Source organism: Maylandia zebra, linkage group LG3 (genome assembly GCF_041146795.1).
Source record: "Maylandia zebra isolate NMK-2024a linkage group LG3, Mzebra_GT3a, whole genome shotgun sequence".
In the NCBI taxonomy this organism is placed as follows: Eukaryota; Metazoa; Chordata; class Actinopteri; order Cichliformes; family Cichlidae; genus Maylandia; species Maylandia zebra.
Window position 1 is genome coordinate 28,428,940 of NC_135169.1, and position 20,496 is coordinate 28,449,435.

General features: G+C 38.4%; 1 protein-coding gene across 1 annotated transcript; it reads right to left on the reverse strand.

The window, feature by feature from the left end:
- Positions 1 to 2,049: 2,049 nt before the first annotated feature.
- ripk3 (receptor-interacting serine-threonine kinase 3) lies at positions 2,050 to 17,448 on the reverse strand. Its single transcript, XM_014409388.4, has 13 exons — positions 17,365 to 17,448; positions 16,362 to 16,525; positions 16,120 to 16,285; positions 14,985 to 15,140; positions 13,364 to 13,515; positions 12,911 to 12,960; positions 11,298 to 11,459; positions 10,530 to 10,612; positions 10,025 to 10,088; positions 8,742 to 8,806; positions 6,517 to 6,568; positions 6,203 to 6,393; positions 2,050 to 4,425 (listed from the first exon to the last, which is right to left on the reverse strand). Exons 2-13 carry the CDS (start codon positions 16,517 to 16,519, stop codon positions 4,204 to 4,206), a joined length of 1,521 nt encoding a protein of 506 aa, XP_014264874.3. The 5' UTR covers positions 16,520 to 16,525; positions 17,365 to 17,448; the 3' UTR covers positions 2,050 to 4,203.
- Between the last annotated feature and the right edge of the window lie 3,048 nt (positions 17,449 to 20,496).

Here is a 20,496-nt window from a genome sequence, read left to right on the forward strand (position 1 = left end):
GTTTAGCTTTCCAGTTATAATATCCATAATTATCCATAATTATTATTCAAATAAACAGAGGCCCATACAAGCTTGTTAACCGTTCTTCCGTTTATTTAATGAACATACTGTTTCCCTTTTCTTCACAAAGGCTGCATTTTGCTTACCACATATGTCCTTAGTTAAATGCTGACACAATTGTGGCCCCCAAACACCCTCTATCACACTTTACATATGCTCTATAAATCGCTCTGTACAAACAGAAGGTTGTTCTGAAAATAGCAGGCCTCCCTGCTGTTTGTCCCAAGAGCTGTCCTGAAGGTAAGCGATATTGTACTATTGAGAGTTTTACTATGCCCATAAAAAATGAAGGTACTTTTCTCACATAGAAAAGGTGTTCAGTCATGAAAACTGCAGCTTTTTTTGTAAAAGTCATAAATTATACATGAATTTCTGTCTGTATTCGTCGCTCCCTCTGACGCACAGTGCGCACAGCGACAGTGCACCTCTCAGCGGTGGATCCGGTGACAGATGGAGGGCTGGCAGTAGAAAATGAAACCATTGCCAGGAGCCTGCTGAGTTCACACTGGACCTTCACAACCTATTAGTGTCAACGTCCCGGTGCACAGCAGAGGCCTGTGTTAGCACTTTAGAGAGTCGTGTCTGGAGTACAAAAACAACATGAAGTGAAGACTTTGGTTCCAAAAGCGAGATAAACTCTTCAAAGTTAAAGACAAACACAGAAAATGTGACAGGGAACATTCATAAAAACACCACCACAGCTAAAGTACAATTACTGATGTAGATTACAAAAGACATGGCTATACATCAGTGATTGGGCTGAATCACTGAACAAAAAAAACAGCAGTGCCCCCTACAGACAGGGGAGGCATGGTAACATGGTAACAGAAATGATAACAGAAATACAAAACTAAGACTTAAGATACCAGTATAAACGGAGGGATTACAACTATAATAACCAAAATATAGGGACAGAATCCTAACCTCAGAATATAAAATATACAAGAATCAAAAGTCACAGACCAGGACCATGACATACAATTATTGTTGTCATCTATAAATTTTCCAATGCACTATTTTACCAACCAAATAAAAGCTGTAAAAAAATAGTGAAGCAGATTCTTATTTTTTTGATTAGAATTATAGTTATTTACTCATGTTTATTAAGAGAAACGTTAGTTTTAGTGGTTGATTCATTTCTGACTCCTCTCATATGTAAGCCCGCTGTGTTCGCTCAAATTTGGGTATAAACATTTTTTTTTTTTTCCCTTGCTGGATAAATAACAAAATAATATGTGTTTTAAACAGGTTTTCACTGTTCTTGTTTTATGACAAGTGGTCTAATGAATTTGTTAAGCATGGTAAAACAAAATAAATAATAACCTAAAATAAACACATATTAAAGTCTTAGTGGATTCTTTAACTGTTTAAAATGCTTAATAAATTATTCTAATGACATACCTGATGTGTCTTAAGAAAAATAAATGCAATTTTGGGGCTTCTGTTTTCCACATTGTAAAGAAAAGCTACTGTTATCAGTGCAGCTTATATAAAATCACATAGAAAGAACCAGCTGCTTATTGCCTTGATTTTATTCTATAATAAATGTTAAAGTTAACACAAGGTGTTGGAGATGTTTTTTTATAGATAAGATTAAGTTAGCAGTTCAGATGAAAATATAGTGAAAACTCCCGAATCTGTGCCTTCTTTTGTAACTTTCACATTTTGCAAAGCCATCCACATGACTGTACTGGACCCTGTAGCAGTTCTGGTCTCTGTTCAGTATGTTCAACATCTCAGGTTTAACAGAATCAACTTTTGGAGGAATACTTTCATTTTTCTCAAGGTGGACCTAAAAATCCTCTGCAGAGACATTACTCAAATCAATATAAAAATGAAATACTTAAACAACTTTCTGACTGATAGCTTAAAAATTACCTTACCTGCATCGTTCAAGAACTTGCTTATGTTGGTGTCTGAAATAAGAAAAGAGCAGATAACAAAACATAAAACATGTAAAGGAAATACAACACCAATAACTTCTTAGTATAAATGAACTTTTTATTAAATTGTCAGATTCTTCTTTAAAGCAACATCAGATTTTTTCCTTTTTCTTTCACAAAATTCACAGGAAAAAAAATTAAGGCTGAACATAAGGTTTAACATTTCAAGTTATTATCTCAAAATTCAAACTTTTGAATACGTAGAAAATTTGAGACATTTAACTGTACGTTTTGAGATAAAAATCTGAAATTACAACATATAGAAGGCAAAAAAGAAATGTTTTTTGCGTCCTGTTTCTTAAAAAGTCCAGTTTCTGGACATCACCTACCCATCATTTAAAATAAATCAGATACACATTAGGATGATTTCAAAAAGTGGTAAAGTTCAGATAAAAACCATCCTAATATGAGAACATTGTACACATACAACACAACCGTACCAAATAAATATTTCACACAGCATTGTTCCAGCACTTCATTGAAGCTACATCATGCTTCTGCGCAATGAAAAATGTGTTTCTTGGGCAAGAAACAAAAACAAATTCTTGATTGAAATTTAAGTTAAGGTGACACTTTAATCTAACTGATTATCATGTAATGAAGGAAAAGCATGTGTATAGAAAAAATTAAATAATGAGGACACTGTACATGCAGTTTATCACTGTGAGAGAAAAGTTTCAACTTAAAAATCACTCTTTGATTTAACAAGAGAGTGGATATCCCCAATGTGACCCACCTGCTATTCAAACCTTGCTAAGGGGAGATTTGCTAAAATGGGCGGTCTCCACCAAGGCACAGTTTAAGATAAATAAAGATTATTTTCAACTGTGAACGCTGCAAAGCTGCCCTCTTAAAATATGGAGGTTGGACAGTCCATAATGGGACAATTTTAATGCAGCTCCTTTATTTTTTAACATCTCAGCTGCACTTAATGCGCCAACAAAACAGCATGTGTAAGCAAACATACAAATACAGTACAAACCAGGTTTTTGCACATACCGTATACTAAACAGCAGTGATGTTTGTAGGGTTGCTGAAGTTTGGCTAGCTATATAATGATGCGCTACGAGCGACGCAGCTATGTTAGCATAGCATAAACACAATGAAGCTGGAGGGTGAACGCTAACTTTTTTCCACTCGATAAAAGTTAATGTGAGGGTTCCTGATGCTGTCAATGGACCAAATTTCAGTCACGAGAACAGCTGACATAATACATCCACAACACGAAGTTAGTCATTATTATGCTGCAAAAACACGGGAATAGAGCAGCTGCAACAGAATTCAACATTAATGAATCAATGGTACGGAAGTGGGGGAAACAAGAAGAATGAGTTGAGTAAAGTTTGATCTGATTTTGTTTTGCCTAATGCGCCTTATATTCCGGTGCACCTTAGTATGAAAACAGACCCATTCATCAACAGTGTGCCTTATAATCCGGTGCACCTTATGGTCCGAAAAATACAGTAATACAAACAGTATATGCTGAAAGGCATGTGTTTAATTTTAACCTCCTTGACAAGCCAAAGAAGTCCCACCCGTATCCATGGATTATTGCAGGGGTGTCGAACTCCAGGCCTCAAGGGCTGGTGTCCTGCAGGTTTCAGATCTCACCCTGGGTCAACACACCTGAATCAAATGATTAGTTTATTACCAGGCCTCTGGAGAACTTCAAGACATGATGAGGAGGTAATTTAGCCAATTAAATCAGCTGTGTTGGATCAAGGACACATCTAAAACCTGCAGGACACCGGCCCTTGAGGCCTGGAGTCGAAGACCTGTGCATTAATGCAAATCCTACGTTTGGTTTTATAACACATATTGACTTGTTGTGATTAACAGTCAGTCTGCCGTTAAGGCAATTTCTGGCTTAAGATGATTTCCTGGCACTGTGTCTTTGGATATTTGTTGACCACAGTAGGTGAAAAAGCATCAACCATATGACCAGACTTGGCCCATAATTCTACTGCTGACAGTGCAAAAGAAAGGTGTGATGTTTTTTTCACTGGTTTCAGCATTTCAAACAAAATAAACAGAATAAATACAGAAAATAATAGAAAACAAAAAGCTTTTTCAGAAACCTGTCCAGATATAAAAATCCACTACAACAGATTAAAAAAAAAAAAACATGCAAAAAAAACCCCTTAAATATGATCTCAAATTTGAGAAGTTACAAAGAAAGAGGGAAGATTAGACAATACACTCAGCCAACTCCTCCAGCCTTGTTCCCCCAGCCTCCCAAGTGTGGCAGAGGGACGTTAACGGCAGATGGTGCTGTTGGGTGCCTCTTCCGCTCTAAAGGATCTGTGGCGCAGATGTGCATGGTGTTGTTGTCACCAAGTTGTAATCCAACTACGTTGCAGAAGTGCATGTTGATTCTAGGTGTGGCAGGATAGCAGAAATTACCAGGGCTGGAGGACTGACGCTGCAGAGAAAAGAAGAAGAATATTTGTTTAAAGCGGTTCAGAATAAAAGAAAATCATGTTAGTTTAAGCCGCTGTAAGATTGAACAAAAATGTTTACATTCATTTTCCAGCACTTAAAATTCAGTCTTTTTTTGTCTTTGCTAAGAACTATTTTGGAAACATTTCATTTGGTTTTCTTAGCTTCAGACAGCTCTTTTTGTTTTTCAGTTTTTCTACTTTTGGACCTCTATGATGTCACTGAGAGCCGATGTCCCTAATACAGTAACCCCACTGAACCCTCAAAGCACTTTCTTACTACAAACCTGATTCAGTCATTTACACACACGCACTTTTTTCCTACGTTCTAAGTGTTTTTAACCTAATATTCATACATTCATTGTTCAGTGGATACATCGGGGGTCATAATTTTGCTCAAACATACTTCTACATGCAACCAACAGAAGCCTGAGATCAAAACACCAACCGTCCGATTGGTAGACGACCTGCTCTACCTCCTGAGCCACAGACACCGCTGTGAACTGTAAATGATACAAAGTTAAAGTAAAAATTTGAACATGAAGCTGGAATGGAGCGTACCATGTTTCATCTCGTGGCTAAAAATTGTGTATCATGCAGTAAACCTTTTAATCTTTTTTTTTAATCAAAACATTTCTTAGCACAAGAATTGATGACTGAAGCTCAAATCTAACTGAAGATTTTGGCCCTCTGTGGACAAAAGTAATGGGACACCTTCACATACCACCTACAGGACCTGCTCAGACATGGAAACACATGCTATGAAGCTCCTGTTGTATATGTTCGTGCTGATATTAGTGCCAGATGATGTTTGGAGCTCTGTAGTTACTGAGTCAGCAGAGCTTTGGAGAAGTTTGCTCTTTTCGGGTTTTTAACTACTGCCTACATATATTTTTACTAGAATTGCTTTTATTTTGACACATTTTAACATTTATGAGGCACAACATGCAAGAAACATTTGGGTTATGTAGCTGCATGCTAAACAAGCCAATCTTCATAAAATAGTTATGGAAAGTGGACCAGTTCTCATATATTGTTTTTCTACTGTACTGAAGGACCCAAAGCGCTTTATACAACATGCCTCATTCACAGCCATCCATACAACCGCTTTTTTCCTTACTATCTAACATTCACACACATTCATTAAATCACATATTATACATGCATTTGGCCATCTGAGATTCCAGACTGGGTGTACCATATAGGAAAAAAGGGTAGACATGAACATAACCCTTGCCAGGTCACTGGTGACCAGTGCTGGTCAAGTTACTTGAAAATAGTAATTAGTTACTAATTACAGATTAATTCTCCAAGAAAGTCATCCAGTTACTTTACAAATTACTTAGTTTCTGCAAGTAATTAGTAACTTCATTACTTTTTAAAAACATGATACAAAACTTGAATATGTAACAAAGCAATGGTCCTTTCAGTCCAATTCTTTTTTTCTGCATAATCCATCATATACAATTGAATTTTTAGTAACGCACTAACACAGCGTGCTTATGGGAAAGTAACAGTAACTCAATTACTTTTTTTGCAATAATAATCCCTTTACTTGTTACTTGAAAAAAGTAATTGGATTACAGTAACATACTTCTTTTAACATGTTACTGCCCGTCTCTGCTGGTGAACTGGTAAGTTTTGAATTAGGTTAACTTATGAAGTTAATTAGTATATTCAAGCTCTTTTAATTGAAAAACATTAGACCTGCTCATTGTGGAAAAAGTCTTTAAGTCGGTGAAAAACAACGAACACACACACCTGGTACTGAGAGAAATGGTTTTGCTTAAAAGGTGGGCAAATGTTTTTCGATGATCTATTTTGCGGCTTCCTCGATGGAGCTGACGGGGGCTGCGACTGAATGGGCTGAACAGAGGATGGTTTCATTTTATAGCCTGCTGAGTGGGGTTGGTCCACCTGAGACACATTGGCAGTTCGATGTGAAGGTGATTCTGGAAGGCAACACATTTATCTTCAGACATGAAGCCACAACAGGCACTTTATTTGACTACAACAAACGGTTCCCCCTTCAGTCAACCGTTTCTGTTCTGCTTCAGCAACAACTTCCTTCTTACCTTTGACTCTAGTGTTGTCTCTTTGATTTGCAGGCCAACTGCCAGCCATTTCCTGTAAGAAAAGGAAATAAAAGAATTGCTCTGTTGCAAGTTACAGCAAAGATGAAGAATGTGGAATAAAGTGAGGATAAACAATCTTTACCGGCCTCATTTTCTCACAGTTCTTACAGGGTCTCAATGGGATCCGAGTGTAGTGAAAATTATTTAGATGCTTCCTGTGGCTTTGGTGTAGTGACAGTGTGTAAAACTGTGACGACAGTGGCTGATGAGCTTTACCGCAGTGTAACTTCCCTTGGATTAGGGCTCAAGATAAGTAACACTGATACTAATAATGGTACTAAAAACACACATGCTTTCCACTAAAAGTCTCTCACGATTGTCGTTCTTTCACAAGATATGCTAAAAATGTACAAACAAGATTAACGTATTTCTTTTATGAGTAAATCTATAAAATCCACATCTTGGAAAGCATCTACACTTACTGTAATGTTTTAAACTTTAGTTTTTTCTTGTTTTTTTAAGTGAAACAATATAATTAAATGTGTGGTAGACAGATCTACATCTACGCCCCTCTCATTACACAACTATGATTACATGTATGTGATTCATAGTCAGCATTACATTTTGGCTTAACATAAGAGTCCATTTCCATCCCCCCCATATGAAAGTCCTCTACTTAGATGATTGCACCACTTGGTCTTACTTCCTATATGGACTATTTTCTATTATGAAATTTAAACCACAATGTATTGCAGAAGTCTAGTTACCATTCAGACCACTTGAATTACAATATGTTGAAGGGGTATTTTTGATTTTTTTTTTTTTGTTCAGTGATGGCCCAATGTGAACCTTAATGTAAAAAACCACTAGACCAGCAGTTCTAGATATTAATCATTAGTTAGTCCTTCAAGAAAAGTATGCTTTATGATTCTAATAAAAATGTAACCTGAAGTGAAAGTCTATCAGTCTGTTATGGGGAGGGGAGCAACCATAGTCACTAAGGGATTTTTCCAGGTTGATGGCTTCTTAAACCAGGGGGTGTGGGAACTCCAGGCCTCAAGGGCCGCTGTCTGGCAGGTTTTAGATGTGTCCTTGATCCATCACAGCTGATTTAAATGACTAAATTACCTCCTCGACATGTCTTGAAGTTCTCCAGAGGCCTGGTAATGAACTAATAATTTGATTCAGGTGTGTTGACCCTGGGTGAGATCTAAAACCTGCAGGACACCGGCCCTCAAGGCCTGGAGTTCGACACCCCTGTTGTAAGGAAAAAAACCTAAAATAATCCAAAGAAAAACCCAGCCATCAGACAACTCCTTACAACCAAGCACATGGTGACAGTGGAAAGGAAAAACTCCCTTTTAACAGGAAGAAACCTCGGGCAGAACCAGGTGCATGGACCATGCGGCCATCTGCTGCGACCGGTTGTGGGTGAAGGGAGGAAGACAGGACAGAACACACATGTCCTTAATTTTAAAATTAAATATAGTGGACAACAGTATCGGTCTTCACCTCTTAATCTTTGAATTCAGGTGCTTTCAGTCTCATGTGCGCAGGTATATAAAGTCCTGCCTCTGGCCATAAAGTCTGCCTTTACAAACATATGTGAAAGAGTGGATCATTCTGAAGACCTCACTGAATTACAGTGTGGTGCTGTTAACAGGACGCCATCGTTGCAACAAGTCAGGTTATGAAGTTTCTTGCCTCCCAGTTAGTCAACAATCCCCTGTGTTTAAGAACCAGAGTACCTCAGACCACGTAGCGTTACAGAGCGGGGTCACTGAGTCTAAAAGTTGCAAACCTCCTCTGGCATTACCGTCAGCACAAAACCTGTGCACAAGGAGCCCCATGCATGGGTTTCCATGACTTGTACATGTAATGCTTAGGTTGTCGTGCTTATTTTACATTTGCTGTGTTCAGGATTCCTCTTTGAAAATTCCCCTAGTGCAGTAGGAAGTGATGCACACAGTATTTCCCCGTGACTGAAGAAGCGCAGTGTTGAAACAATACTGTATTGGCCAATTCATGACAAAAGGGAAAGAAATGACATAGAGCACATTTTGAGTATTTGAATGTTGTTTTTTGCCACTCAGCTCATTCTGACTACAACACTGATGGTTGGTTTATAATTTCAAACCTACATGGTGTTTGGAGCTAATCCTTTCTGACAACTATATATAATTTGTCAGCGTTGAACTGAAGCAAACGTGGCTCTTTCTGCTCACCTGAATGGGCGGGCGCCCTGTAGGGACATCTTCACAAATGTTTGCAGGTTTCACTATGGTGCTCACTGCAAAAAATATACTGCTATTGTTATTATTGTTATTATATAGATAAAACAAGCTTTTATTGTAGTTTTCTTTTGTAGTTCTGTAGCATCAGTTCATTTTCTAGCCAGAAAGACAAATAGAGTTCACACTGCTACATGTTGATGACAATTAGAAGAACATGAAAGCTGTAGTGAAGTTTGGTTTTGACAAATCTGTTGGTTTTTTGTTTTGTTTTTTTGCTCTGTTTCACACAGAAACTTACGGAGCCCCGCAGGGGACATGGAAGAAAAAAAATTAAGACGGACTTTTGCAAGATCTCGCAAAAGTTTTGCGAGATCCCGACTTAGTTTTGCGAGATCTCGCAAAACTAAGTCGGGATCTCGCAAATGTTTTGCAAGATCTCGCAAAATAAACTCGGGATCTCGCAAAATTTGCGAGCTCTCGCAAAAGTTTTAGCCGCCAGCTCGAAGCCGACCGGGAGGTCGAGGCACGATGTGCCGGGAAAGCGGTGTTCCTCCCAGCTGTAGTACGTCTCGACCTCCCGTTAGCTTCGAGATGGTGGGTGTCAGATCTCCGAAAATATGTGATGTCTTGTAAACCAAGCAGATATCTGACGTTTACACAACTACATTCACGCCTCAAAACATCTTAAAAGTTTATTTTGTGACCCAGAAAGAATAATATTACAACTAAGTAGCTGCCGCCATTGTTGGAATTCAACTTTTGCGAGATCTCGCAAAGGTTTTGCGAGATCCCGAGTTTGTTTTGCAAGATCTCGCAAAACTTTTGCGAGATCCCGAGTTAGTTTTGCGAGATCTCGCAAAAGTCCATCTTAATTTTTTTTCTCCCATGTCCCCTGTGGGGCTCCGTAGAAACTTTAAGTGGAAGCTTTAGAAAAAATCATGTTTTAGACACTAAGTGAGAAATTAGCTTATCTTTGCATTGACTTGAGTCTCTAATCTGACATAGCAACAGACAAGAAAAAATGTAATGAGTGCATTTTCAAATATTGTAGACTTTTTCTTTAATGCACTCAATCAAAAATATGCTTATTGGCTTCAGATATTGGTATAAATATCTGAACCAGGGCGTATTGCTCTTCTTGCTGTGACACCTATTAAATAACCAAGTTGTAATGTATTCACAAGTACGCTTTAAATGTGTGGTGTTAAACATGGTGCGAAACATACAAAACAATATCACAGAATCTAATATACGCTGATTATGGTAAAACAGACCTGCAGACTGAGCAATAGAAAACCTCTCAAACTGCTCAGTCATTTCCTCTGTTTCCGTTTGGTCCTGGAAAGAGGAAAAGAAACAAAAAATCAGTCCGTGACGTAAATTAACCTCCTAAGACCCGAACTCTTCCACGGCATGCATTTTTAATTTCTCTTTGATATTTGGGCATATTGGGGCCCAATGAATGTAAAAACAAAGAATTACCAGATTTTTTTTTAACCTTATTTTTGTTTTTATGAAAAATGAGAGCCACATATGAGGATATTTGTTTAAAATGTTGATAGAACAGTAGCAGTATAACGTCCTCGTCAGTGGATATCAGGCCCTTCTAGAGCAAAATTGAGTATTTTGGTCTAAATAACCCAAAATGTGATGTCCACATATGTGGACGCCAGGTCCTAGGAGGTTAAGAAAAAACAAAAAAATATGCTGCGTCATGTCAAAGTTTCACATAGTAACAAAATTACTTATGTCTATGAAAACAAGAGGTTTGTCCCTCACCAGTTTCTTCAGCACTCCATGAACGGCGTCAATAATTGCACGTTTGTGCATCTTATACAGCTCTTCTGTCACAATTGTGCACACTGCAGAGGGTGTGAAGACAAAACATTAGGGCCAGCCAAGCTGCTCTGGTTTTCTTTAGAGTTTAGATAACCTGGTTTGAAATATTTCTTCAGCAATTAAAAATGTGAAATATAAAGTAAATACTGTCCTTAACAAATTTATTAGTCCACCCGTTTAAAACTAAAAGTTATGCTGTTATTTATTAGCCAAATAATGAACTGAATTCACAAATTTATAATCAAATTTACCCAAATTTGAGCTTCTTAAGGAAGCTGGGTTTTGTGTGCATGTAAAGCACTTTGGTTTAAAATGTGTTATAGAAATAAAATCTCCATTTCTTTGCTTAGTCCTGTTCTAATCAATAACAAGAGTCTCCAGCTATGCTAGATGCTTTAAGAATAATGCTAATGTTCAACCTCTGTGGTTCAAAAACTACTTTACTGCATTAAGTATAAAATAGCATAAAAACAGATAATACACATAAGAAATTTAAAAAGCAATAAAAAGGGTGAACAGAAAGACCGCATGACATAAAAGGAAGTTTATAAAACTGTTTCACTGATTCTGCAAGCCTCATCTCCTCAGGCACATCATTAAAAATCTGAGGGACCCTGATGACAAAAGGACCTTCAGATTTAAGCCTTTGCAGAGTCAGTAGAGACCCACCTCAGGCTCTAAGACAACCATCCCACCCAGTTTTCTTACCATGAGAAGTGGGTCTTTGAGCAGGTTTAGCCTCCCAGCATTTCTGCATGAGCTCCATTAGTCTTGCTAACCCGGCACGCCCTGCAGCCAAACAACGGATCTCGTCCAGCGATGGACGGTCTCCCTGCGGGATGCGGAGACGAACTATGCTGGACAATGCATCTGCATCAGAGGGATGTGTGCGTCAGGAGAGCATCAACATTTTACGTTTCTGCACTGATGATTATTTTGAAGTGATGTGTTTAAATTTTCTCTAACAAATAGCTTCATATGAACAAAGGACTAAAAGTAAAGTGTTTTTTGGTTTGCTAAATTTACCTTACTATTATGGGACACTCTCTGCCCTCTTCCAGGGTAGCATGACACTTATGCTATAACATAAGTGTTAGCACTTAAGCTTATTGAGTGGCAAAAAGCATGACTTCACTTCAGTTTTGCAGACATGTGATTGCTAACCATGTACTGTTAACAGTGAGCCACTTAGAGGTGTGAGATTAAGGTGACATTTGGTGACGAAAACACCAAATGAGATGCTGCACTCTATGTGAGAGAGGGTATCTTGGAGGACCACGACTGCCAATGCCATCCTACAAATCACTTAAGAAGAAGAATATTGCTGCATAGTTTGAATGGAAGCGACAGATTTATCTACAAACACTGTCCCGCTGCTCTCAGAGCTGTAACTGAAGTGCGACACAAAGCGAGATTGGAGAAGGTTTGCTTACAAAGTAAAAGCTGCATGTTTTAGACTATGATGATCTGGATGACTGAGAACCTGCACAGACATACTTGTTATGATGTTGTGATACAGAGCTGAGACACAAGTTTTACTAAAAATTCCTGAACAAAAAATTTAACATGAAAAACTAAAGGAAATTATTGCAATCTGCCAGCAATCAAGGCAATCACAGCTGAACTTTCTTTGCAACTGATTTCACTCACTAACAGAAACATTCAGGATCCACCAATTTTGCGAAATACACATTTTTCCCTAGCAACCAGTGGTTCTATGATGGCCAACTGGGCTTCACTTTTTAGACTGGGAGTAACTGCCATCTGTTATGTTCACACTGCAAGTCTTAATGCTCAATTCCTATTTTTTGATCAAATCCGATTTTTTTTGTCTGTTTGATGATGATGACCATTCAAACAGCAGTCGCTTTCTAAAACATCAGATATGTATCGGATTCAGTACCACATACGAAAGTGACCCAGGTCGGATTTGAAAATATCAGATTTGTTCTGTTCAAACTGTCATACCATGATCGGATATGTGTCGCATAGGGTCAAAAAAGTCGATTTGATGCGCTTTCGCCTGCATTGTGAACGTAGCCTAAGACTCTATGCTGATCACAGACCGTCAAACTTTCTGTTTGACTGTTGGTTCATTGTCTAAAAACAGTCAGTGGAGTCTTTAGTTTAGTTATTCTATCTTCTGGTTACACATGGTGAATTTCCACTATGTGGCTTCAGTTTGCTGCCAGTTAGAATCAAAAACACTGGCTATAAAGGGGCCTCTGTCAATATGCATTCAATCATGTGAAGCTCAGAGTCAAATAAGGATAGAAGCTGTTTTTGAGCCAAGGAGGGGGAAGATTATGGAAGCTACCTACGTGGATATGGTTCTTTTCCTGTGACAATGGACCACAACAGTATACCATAGCTGAAAGAGAGATGGAGAAAATCAAACACAGCAATTATAATAATGTATATCTGCAGTCATTGTCGAGTTTGGCTATCAGTTTGTCAGTCTGCTCCATGACATCAGTAACAACAACACGACCAGATTACAGAGGGAGGAGTTAAGCAACTGGCTGCAGTTCGTCAAATGAGGAAGTCACATGATTACAATTACGATACATTATTCCTCAGCCAAGTTCCCTGGAACCTGTTAACCTCGTGTGTTACCACTCGTATTTTTATTTACCCACCAGCAATGAGCCTGTGGTTAATGGCTGTGGATTAGAATGCAAAGTTCACCATCTAATGTTTTAAGATGAGTGTGAAGGTGAAATTTGGCATTGGTACTAATTCCTAAATATCAAAGGAAAAATTGACTCTTTTACCTGTAGATATCAGATGCCCGAGTTGGGTTGTATGAGATGCTAAATGCCTCTGGGGGCATGTAGCTGATAGTTCCCCCTTCTTCTTCGTCGCTGTACTTCTTAGATTTCCGTGTGACACTTTGGGAAAACTTGGCAAGGCCGAAATCTGTAAGCTAGACGGAAACAGAGGGAAGGAGAAGACAATCAGGCAGTTTGTTTGGACAAAAATACTGTATTTTACACAAACCTACAGTGCATTGTATTAAAAATATTACTGCTTTATTAAAGACACCTTAAAAGAAACTGCTCAAACTGTTATCTATCTCATTTTACTGCAATCTTTCCGGTCTTTGATGTTATCCATGAAAACAGTCATGGATAATTATTTAAAATTACATTCATGACTTGTGGAGTATGTAAGTTGCACTTGAGTAACCCCTGAAATGACAAAGCAAAAAATCCATGTGAAATGCTGAAGTAAAACTACTTTGTAAAAACCCCCCAAAATTAATTATATTGGCCAACTTTCTGAAAATCTTACATTTTAATTTTATAAACACATCACAGAACAAATGTTTTTAAATATCTTTAGATGTATTAAGAGTTTTAGAGGATATTATTAATTAGAAAAAATAATAGTAGTAATAAAATCATATGTAAGCTAATTTTAAACCATTTTTATTCACCAAAAACCTTTTAATAACCCAATTATTACAGGTGTGCTTCATAATAAAGTAGTCAAGTGGTCTCAATATTAAGCTAACAATAGTAAGAAATGGATTTAAAACCCTTTATTCAAATCAATCTAATATCTGCTAACATATTAAAAAATAAACCCATCTATTCACCAAAATCATCAAAATTTAGCTTCGTTGAGAAAGTTGGACCTATTGCCGCTGTCACAGGGTAAGAGGTAGTCTAGACTCTGGCTATCATTATTGTATTTGTAGAGTCACCAATAAAACACTCAAACATGTAATAAACGTGTCCATTTCATGCTTTGTCTCTTCAAAGCTTGAAAAGGACCTAAATTTAATCATCAACAGATGAACACAAGGTCAACTTGGTTGGTACCAAAGGAGATTTATCAAATAAAGAATTGTTGGCTAACGGCTTGTGATTGACAAGTATTCAGTTGTCTGGGTGGATGCTCTCCATCGCGAACAATCCTGCCAACATCTTTACTCAAGATACTTTGGAAGTCCTGTTTCTCATAACGTCTCTGATTCAGTCACAGTAAATACAGTTGGATGAGGTTTGGGACTCTTCCAAGAGGAAACTCCACCAGTTTTACGCATTAAAGTCTGTTTACAGTTGTGCAAAGCCTTTTGTGGTAAACACCATGATGTCATTGTGGTTAGGCTAAAGAGTGGGGCTCAAAGTCAGATGGAAAGCATTAGAGAAAATACAATTTTCTTTAAGCAAATAGTATTATTAAATTTCTTTATGACTGGGCCAAGTGTCCCCTTTTTTGGAAATCAAAATATGGTCACCCTAATATAAGACCTCTGCTGGTGATTCAAAGGTTTGAGTTTTCAATGTGAAGAAGAAAACGCAGCTGTTTGTATTTTTCCTTCCAAAATTTATAGAAAATAATTACTTCTAAATCAGCAGAGCACCATTTTAAAGTCTAAACAATCACCTTGGCATTCAGAAAGGAGTCCAGCAGCACGTTGCTCGGCTTTAGGTCCAGGTGCAGCAGAGCAGGAGAGAGATTGTGGAGGAAGTTTATACCTAGGGCCACCTGGTGGGTCAGTCTGAAGGCCAGTGGCCAGGGCGGGGGTCCTTGTAAAGTTCTCTGTTAGAGTAAGGGCAGATCATTTTGGCTTTACACTTTGACAATCTCTTGTCTTACATTTTTCTCATCTAGCTCAGTATAATCTCCTACTCATACATAATTTCTCAATTTAAACCCAGGTATTTGTAACTGGACTCTTCCAGTTCAGCTGCTTTGTTGTTTAAAGATGTTACAAATGAAAACCGGCCTAACCTTTAATCCTTATAACAATTTCAAGAAAGAGAACAATCAATATTAGTCTAGAGCCACCCTAAAGGCTCTTTGAGGTTGAGCTTAAAGACACAATGTCTATATGATTGCAACTGACATGATAATTTAGCATGTTAGCATCAGCTAAGGTAAAGCTAATTATTTTGTAACCAGACATACTGATAAAGTCTGAACTACTGACCGTAAACTGAGTCACAAATATGTGTGGATTTCCCTAAAGGTGAATCCCAATAGACTTCCATGTTATAATGCTCTACTTTTAAGACTTGAAGTTACAGTATGCATAATTAGCGAGTGCTAGGGTTAGCTACAAAGTCCCCTTGTCTACTATCCTGTCCATATGGATAAAAGACAGTAATGGACTTTTTGTAATGAAATAACCCACACTGCCATAATCATTATTGGGAGTTGTATTGTTCAGCTGAACCTAAACAATATCAAACCAAGATTTATTTACTATTAGCTAACATTGATTTCTTCTTATGAGTGGTTCCTAGCTTTAAGCACATGACTTGTTACCATGATGGCAATGATTCTTGTACACTGAAAAAAACAATTTATATCTAAGCTCAACCAAACAAGCCCTTAACTTAAAACATGACATTTCCCTGACCCAAGGAGAGGTAGTTTACATGTTGAAAAAAACAGTACAGCATTTTAGAAGGGCTTGTTTAGGAAATTTTAGGCCAATCTATCCAATAAATTTTGAGACACTATAATTCGTCAAGCCTTTTGGCCTTCATCTAAGTGGATCAGGTATGTTGTTTACCTGCAGGTTGGCAAGTGATCCTCTCTCCATGAACTCCATGACCAGCCCAAGCTTTACTGGTCCAAAAGAGGGACTATGACCTTTAAAGACCCCAAGGACTGGAATGACGTATGGGCTGCTTCCTTTACACATCATTCTGACTTCACGCAGCAAGGATGAACTGGTCCTGTGTGTGTCGGATTCCCCCGTCAGTAAAATCCAACTCTTGTTATTATCTAAAAACAGTTTGGGTAACCACTTACCCATCGTCATCGTGGAGCAGTTTAACGGCCACATCGCAGCACCACATTTGATGTCTGGCCTTGTAGACTTGTCCGAAACCTCCAGAGCCTTTTACTTCCCAGTCATCCAGATCAGAGTCTCCAATCTCCGCGTGAGTGGGAGAGCTGTGCAGTGCCATATTTCACTAGAATATTATATAAATGAAGACAGCAGGGAAATTTATTTTGTTATTATACAACTGTAGCTTGCCTCCACCAGTGTGTGAACGTGTGTGTGAATGGCATTCAGTGTGGCACTGCTTCATTCAACATGCCTACCCATATACAAATAAGAAGTAGGTAAAATAAATACTTTTCTGGGTTTATTTGGCTTGAAATGCCAAAATTGGTACCCAAAGAGCAGAAGTGTTAGCTAAAGACTTTCACGTCATGGAGTTTGAATGTGTTCCCCTTTGAAAAATGTTTACTTCTGTCAGGTGTTACCTTGTTATGTGGTCATCTGTTCAATTTGCTGCCAGCAGCATCATAAATACTGATTTTCTTTATTGCTTCAGTCATTGAGGAAGTTGAACCGTATGTTAGGAGGAACTAAAGTGCCTCTGGTAATGTCCATTTTAAAAGGTAAAATTCAGAGAACTAGCTTTTCAACACACACCTCAACATATACACAGGAAACCACACTCTTTGTTTTTCAGGGGCCTTGACACGCTACAAAAATTCCAGAAAGTCGGCAAAATAAAAGAAACGTGTCAACAATGCAGAAACACAACAGCCCTGCTGTGAAAGCTACCTCTGTAGACTTTGTTTTAGTGAACACTGTGAAGTATTAGAGACTTTAGTAGCTTCGGTTGTTCCCCTAAACTGCGATTTATACTAATTTAAAGGATGCCTAATGTTGTGTCTTCTGTGAACCAGACTGACACTACATTAAAGTTTGAAACCATTACGAACTCATTGCAAGACACTCACATAAACACTAGTAAGAGAATCTAGTGGATTTTTCAAAACATGGGGAATTACTCACCCTTAGTTATTCGCTCCTCTCTGTCATCATTCAATCATACCGAGTAAGTGTGAAAACCCTTGTGCTTATTCAGTGACTTTCTACTCGCTACTAGAGGCTGGACCTGGTGGAAGCAGAAGCGAAAGTTCAGCTCCGACCAATAAATGTCTTTTTTTTTAACTTCTGCTTCTGTCCTGCTCCTTTTTTATTTTTTTTAACCCTAGTTTTATTTCACAGATTTAAATCTTTAAGTGTTATTTATCACCAAAAAAAGGGAAGAGGAGAAATAATCAGATGAAAAGTTACAAAAGACTTTTTTGTTGCTGTGAGAGTAATAATCATTCTGTAAGATTTTTTTTTTAATTTGGCCAGCAGATGGTGCTCAACTCAGTGTGTCAGTAATGTCAGCTGAGTTATAGTAAATGGGAGGGTTTTACAAAATCACAACACCGCAAGTATGGAGGACTGACAAAACAGGCATCACACGCTTTTGTCTTGGCCTGAGCTTCTTTATGTGGATGAATCAGGGCTAAAACACAAATGAGACAAATAAAGACCAGGAAGTAAAGATAATCCTGAAATTAAAATGAATAAATACCCACCAATAAATACAGATAAAATACATTTAAAAATAAAACAGGTAAGAAAAGATAGCGTCCTGTGTTGATCTTTTTTTTTTCTTAGGGTAATTTCATTAAAGGTTGGTTAAACATTATAGATGCAGGTTAACTAGCCCTAACTTTGTAACATGATCAATTAAAAACACTGGCATTAAAAGCCAAACACGTCATTATGTAATGACAACAGTTTATAGGTTCGCATCAACAGGCTTTGTTTCCAGATGATTAAAATAATGACAACACCGCCCCAGTTCAGACATTCCTGTGTCTTGCTTTTTTATTACAGGTGTGTCTGAACACACACCTGACATGTTGTCATTCGATGCAAGCCTGAAAGCAAGACTGATAATTTGCTCTGCAATCATATGCTAAAGAATCAGGGCGTGTGTGCTGAGCATTCTTGTCCTGTAGAGCAGGAACGTCAAACTCAGGTTGAATGAAGGCCATGCTGAATCACAATGACATACAGGGACATAAAGCAAAATTAATCTATAGTGACATGATTTATGTTTAGACCCATTGCCAAAAAAGACTGAAATTTCTATAGCAGATTGTAAAAAAAAAAAAAAAAAACAGTGCCTTTTTCTGTCCTTTAATTGTTTATCTATTAGCTAATTGCTTTGGTGTAGCATGACTGGATTGGAGGATTGGAGTCTTCGTCCAGCCAGTTCTGGCCCACGGGGGTTATGTCTGACAAACCTGATCTAGCAGAAAAAAACAAGCAGACTATTCAGGTTAAAGTTCTAACTGTTAGTTCAGCTACTGTGATCATCTTTGGGTTGCTTTTTCAAACTGACCTTCATAAAGTGTACGATCACGCTGGGTACAGCCAGCCCTTCAAGAAACTAGCTGCACATAAAAGTGTTCAAACAGGCTTTGCTCTTGAAAAACAAAGACTGCCTCAGTGAAAAAGAATCCACTGAATGTTCCTCACTATCAAAAACCATCACCTTGTTTGTCACCTTTCATTTTTTCAAGGCTTTTTGTGTTAGCCAGGTACTGAGCATGCAGGTGTGCAGAAAGAGCACCTCTCTGTTTGCACAGCTGCAAATGTTTATTGGGTCTTATCACCAATGGTGATGAGACAGCTTACAGGGAGGAGGTCAGCACCCTGACCCACTGGTGTCAAGACAACCATCTCACCCTCAACGTCGCAAAGACAAAGGAGTTGATAGTGGACTTCCGGAGGTGCAGAGAAGTACACACCCCCATCACCATCAGCGGCGCTGCTGTGGAGAGAGTGAGCAGCTTCCGGTTCCTTGGCGTACACCTGGCTGAGGATCTTACGTGGTCAGTACACATAAACAAAACAGTGAAGAAGGCGCAGCAGCGCCTCTTCTTTCTCAGGAGACTGAAAAGATTCGGCATGAGCCCCCGCATCCTCAGGACCTTCTATCACTGTGCCATTGAGAGCATCCTCACTGGATGCATCACCACCTGGTACGGCAACAGCACCGCCTACAACTGCAAAGTTCTCCAGCGAGTAGTGCGGTGCTCTGAACGGATAATTGGAGGTGAGCTTCCCTCCCTCCAAGACATCTACAGGAAGCGGTGCCTGAGGAAAGCGGGGAGGATCATCAAGGACTCCAGTCACCCCAGCCATAAACTGTTCAGACTGCTTCCATCAGGAAGGAGGTTCTGCAGCATCTGGTCCCGTACCAGCAGACTGAGAGACAGCTTCTTCCACCAGGCCATCAGACTGCTGAACACGTCATAGACACCTCAGCTTCACTACTGGAACTTTAACATTATGCACTACATACTGTACAGTAATGCCACTGTTTTGCACATGTCTCAACTCTGTATATTTTTATATATTTTATTTATTGTTTACTCTATTTAATTTGTAAAATATGTATACACACACACACACACACGTAGAAAAATATTTAGTATACACATCCAGAAATGCACATACTATTATATATTGTACATATATTTATTAGTTTCAGATGTAGCCATTCTTGTATTTTGCTTGTTTACATTATTGTATTTTGCACAACTCTGTTGCTTGTGAAGCTCGCACACAAGAATTTCACTCACATGTGCTGTACCAATGTACCTGCACATGTGATGTGACAATAAAAGTGATTTGATTTTGATTTGATTTGATTTATTGGGGACATGAAGGGGGATGTCTCACCTGAGGAGGGCAACATGAGGTGTCATAGGTGGACAGAAATAAAAATCTAGAATTTTCTGCAAAACCAATGGGTTATAATCTTTAAACTTCAAGTTATTTTCTTAATATTGAGCTTTTTCTCAGACGTTTAAGTTCGTGAGTCAGAATTTTCAGATTACAACTCAAGATTTTGGAAACATTTTAATCAGGTCTGCAGGCCTGACAAGGAGGATTTGCACTGCTGTGCTGTGTTTGGCTGGCTATCAAACCTACATAAGAATGACACAACACGTGGTAAATGTTGCAGCACGTCTAAAACAAAAATGATGCTTACCAACATAAACCACTATTCTCTGAACAGACACGATATAACCACTGATAACAAGTGTTTGTCTTCCTCAGTGACGTGTC

Bases quoted from the DNA above. Each gene is read 5' to 3' on its own strand.
- ripk3 (XM_014409388.4), bottom strand. From the start codon at position 16,519: ATGGCACTGCACAGCTCTCCCACTCACGCGGAGATTGGAGACTCTGAT. The intron at 13,516-14,984 runs GTGATTGTTTAG...GTTTCCGTCTAG, and splicing joins ACTCCTTTCTGAATGCCAAG to CTTACAGATTTCGGCCTTGC. The intron at 6,394-6,516 runs GTAAGAAGGAAG...GTTGCCTTCCAG, and splicing joins AGACAACACTAGAGTCAAAG to AATCACCTTCACATCGAACT.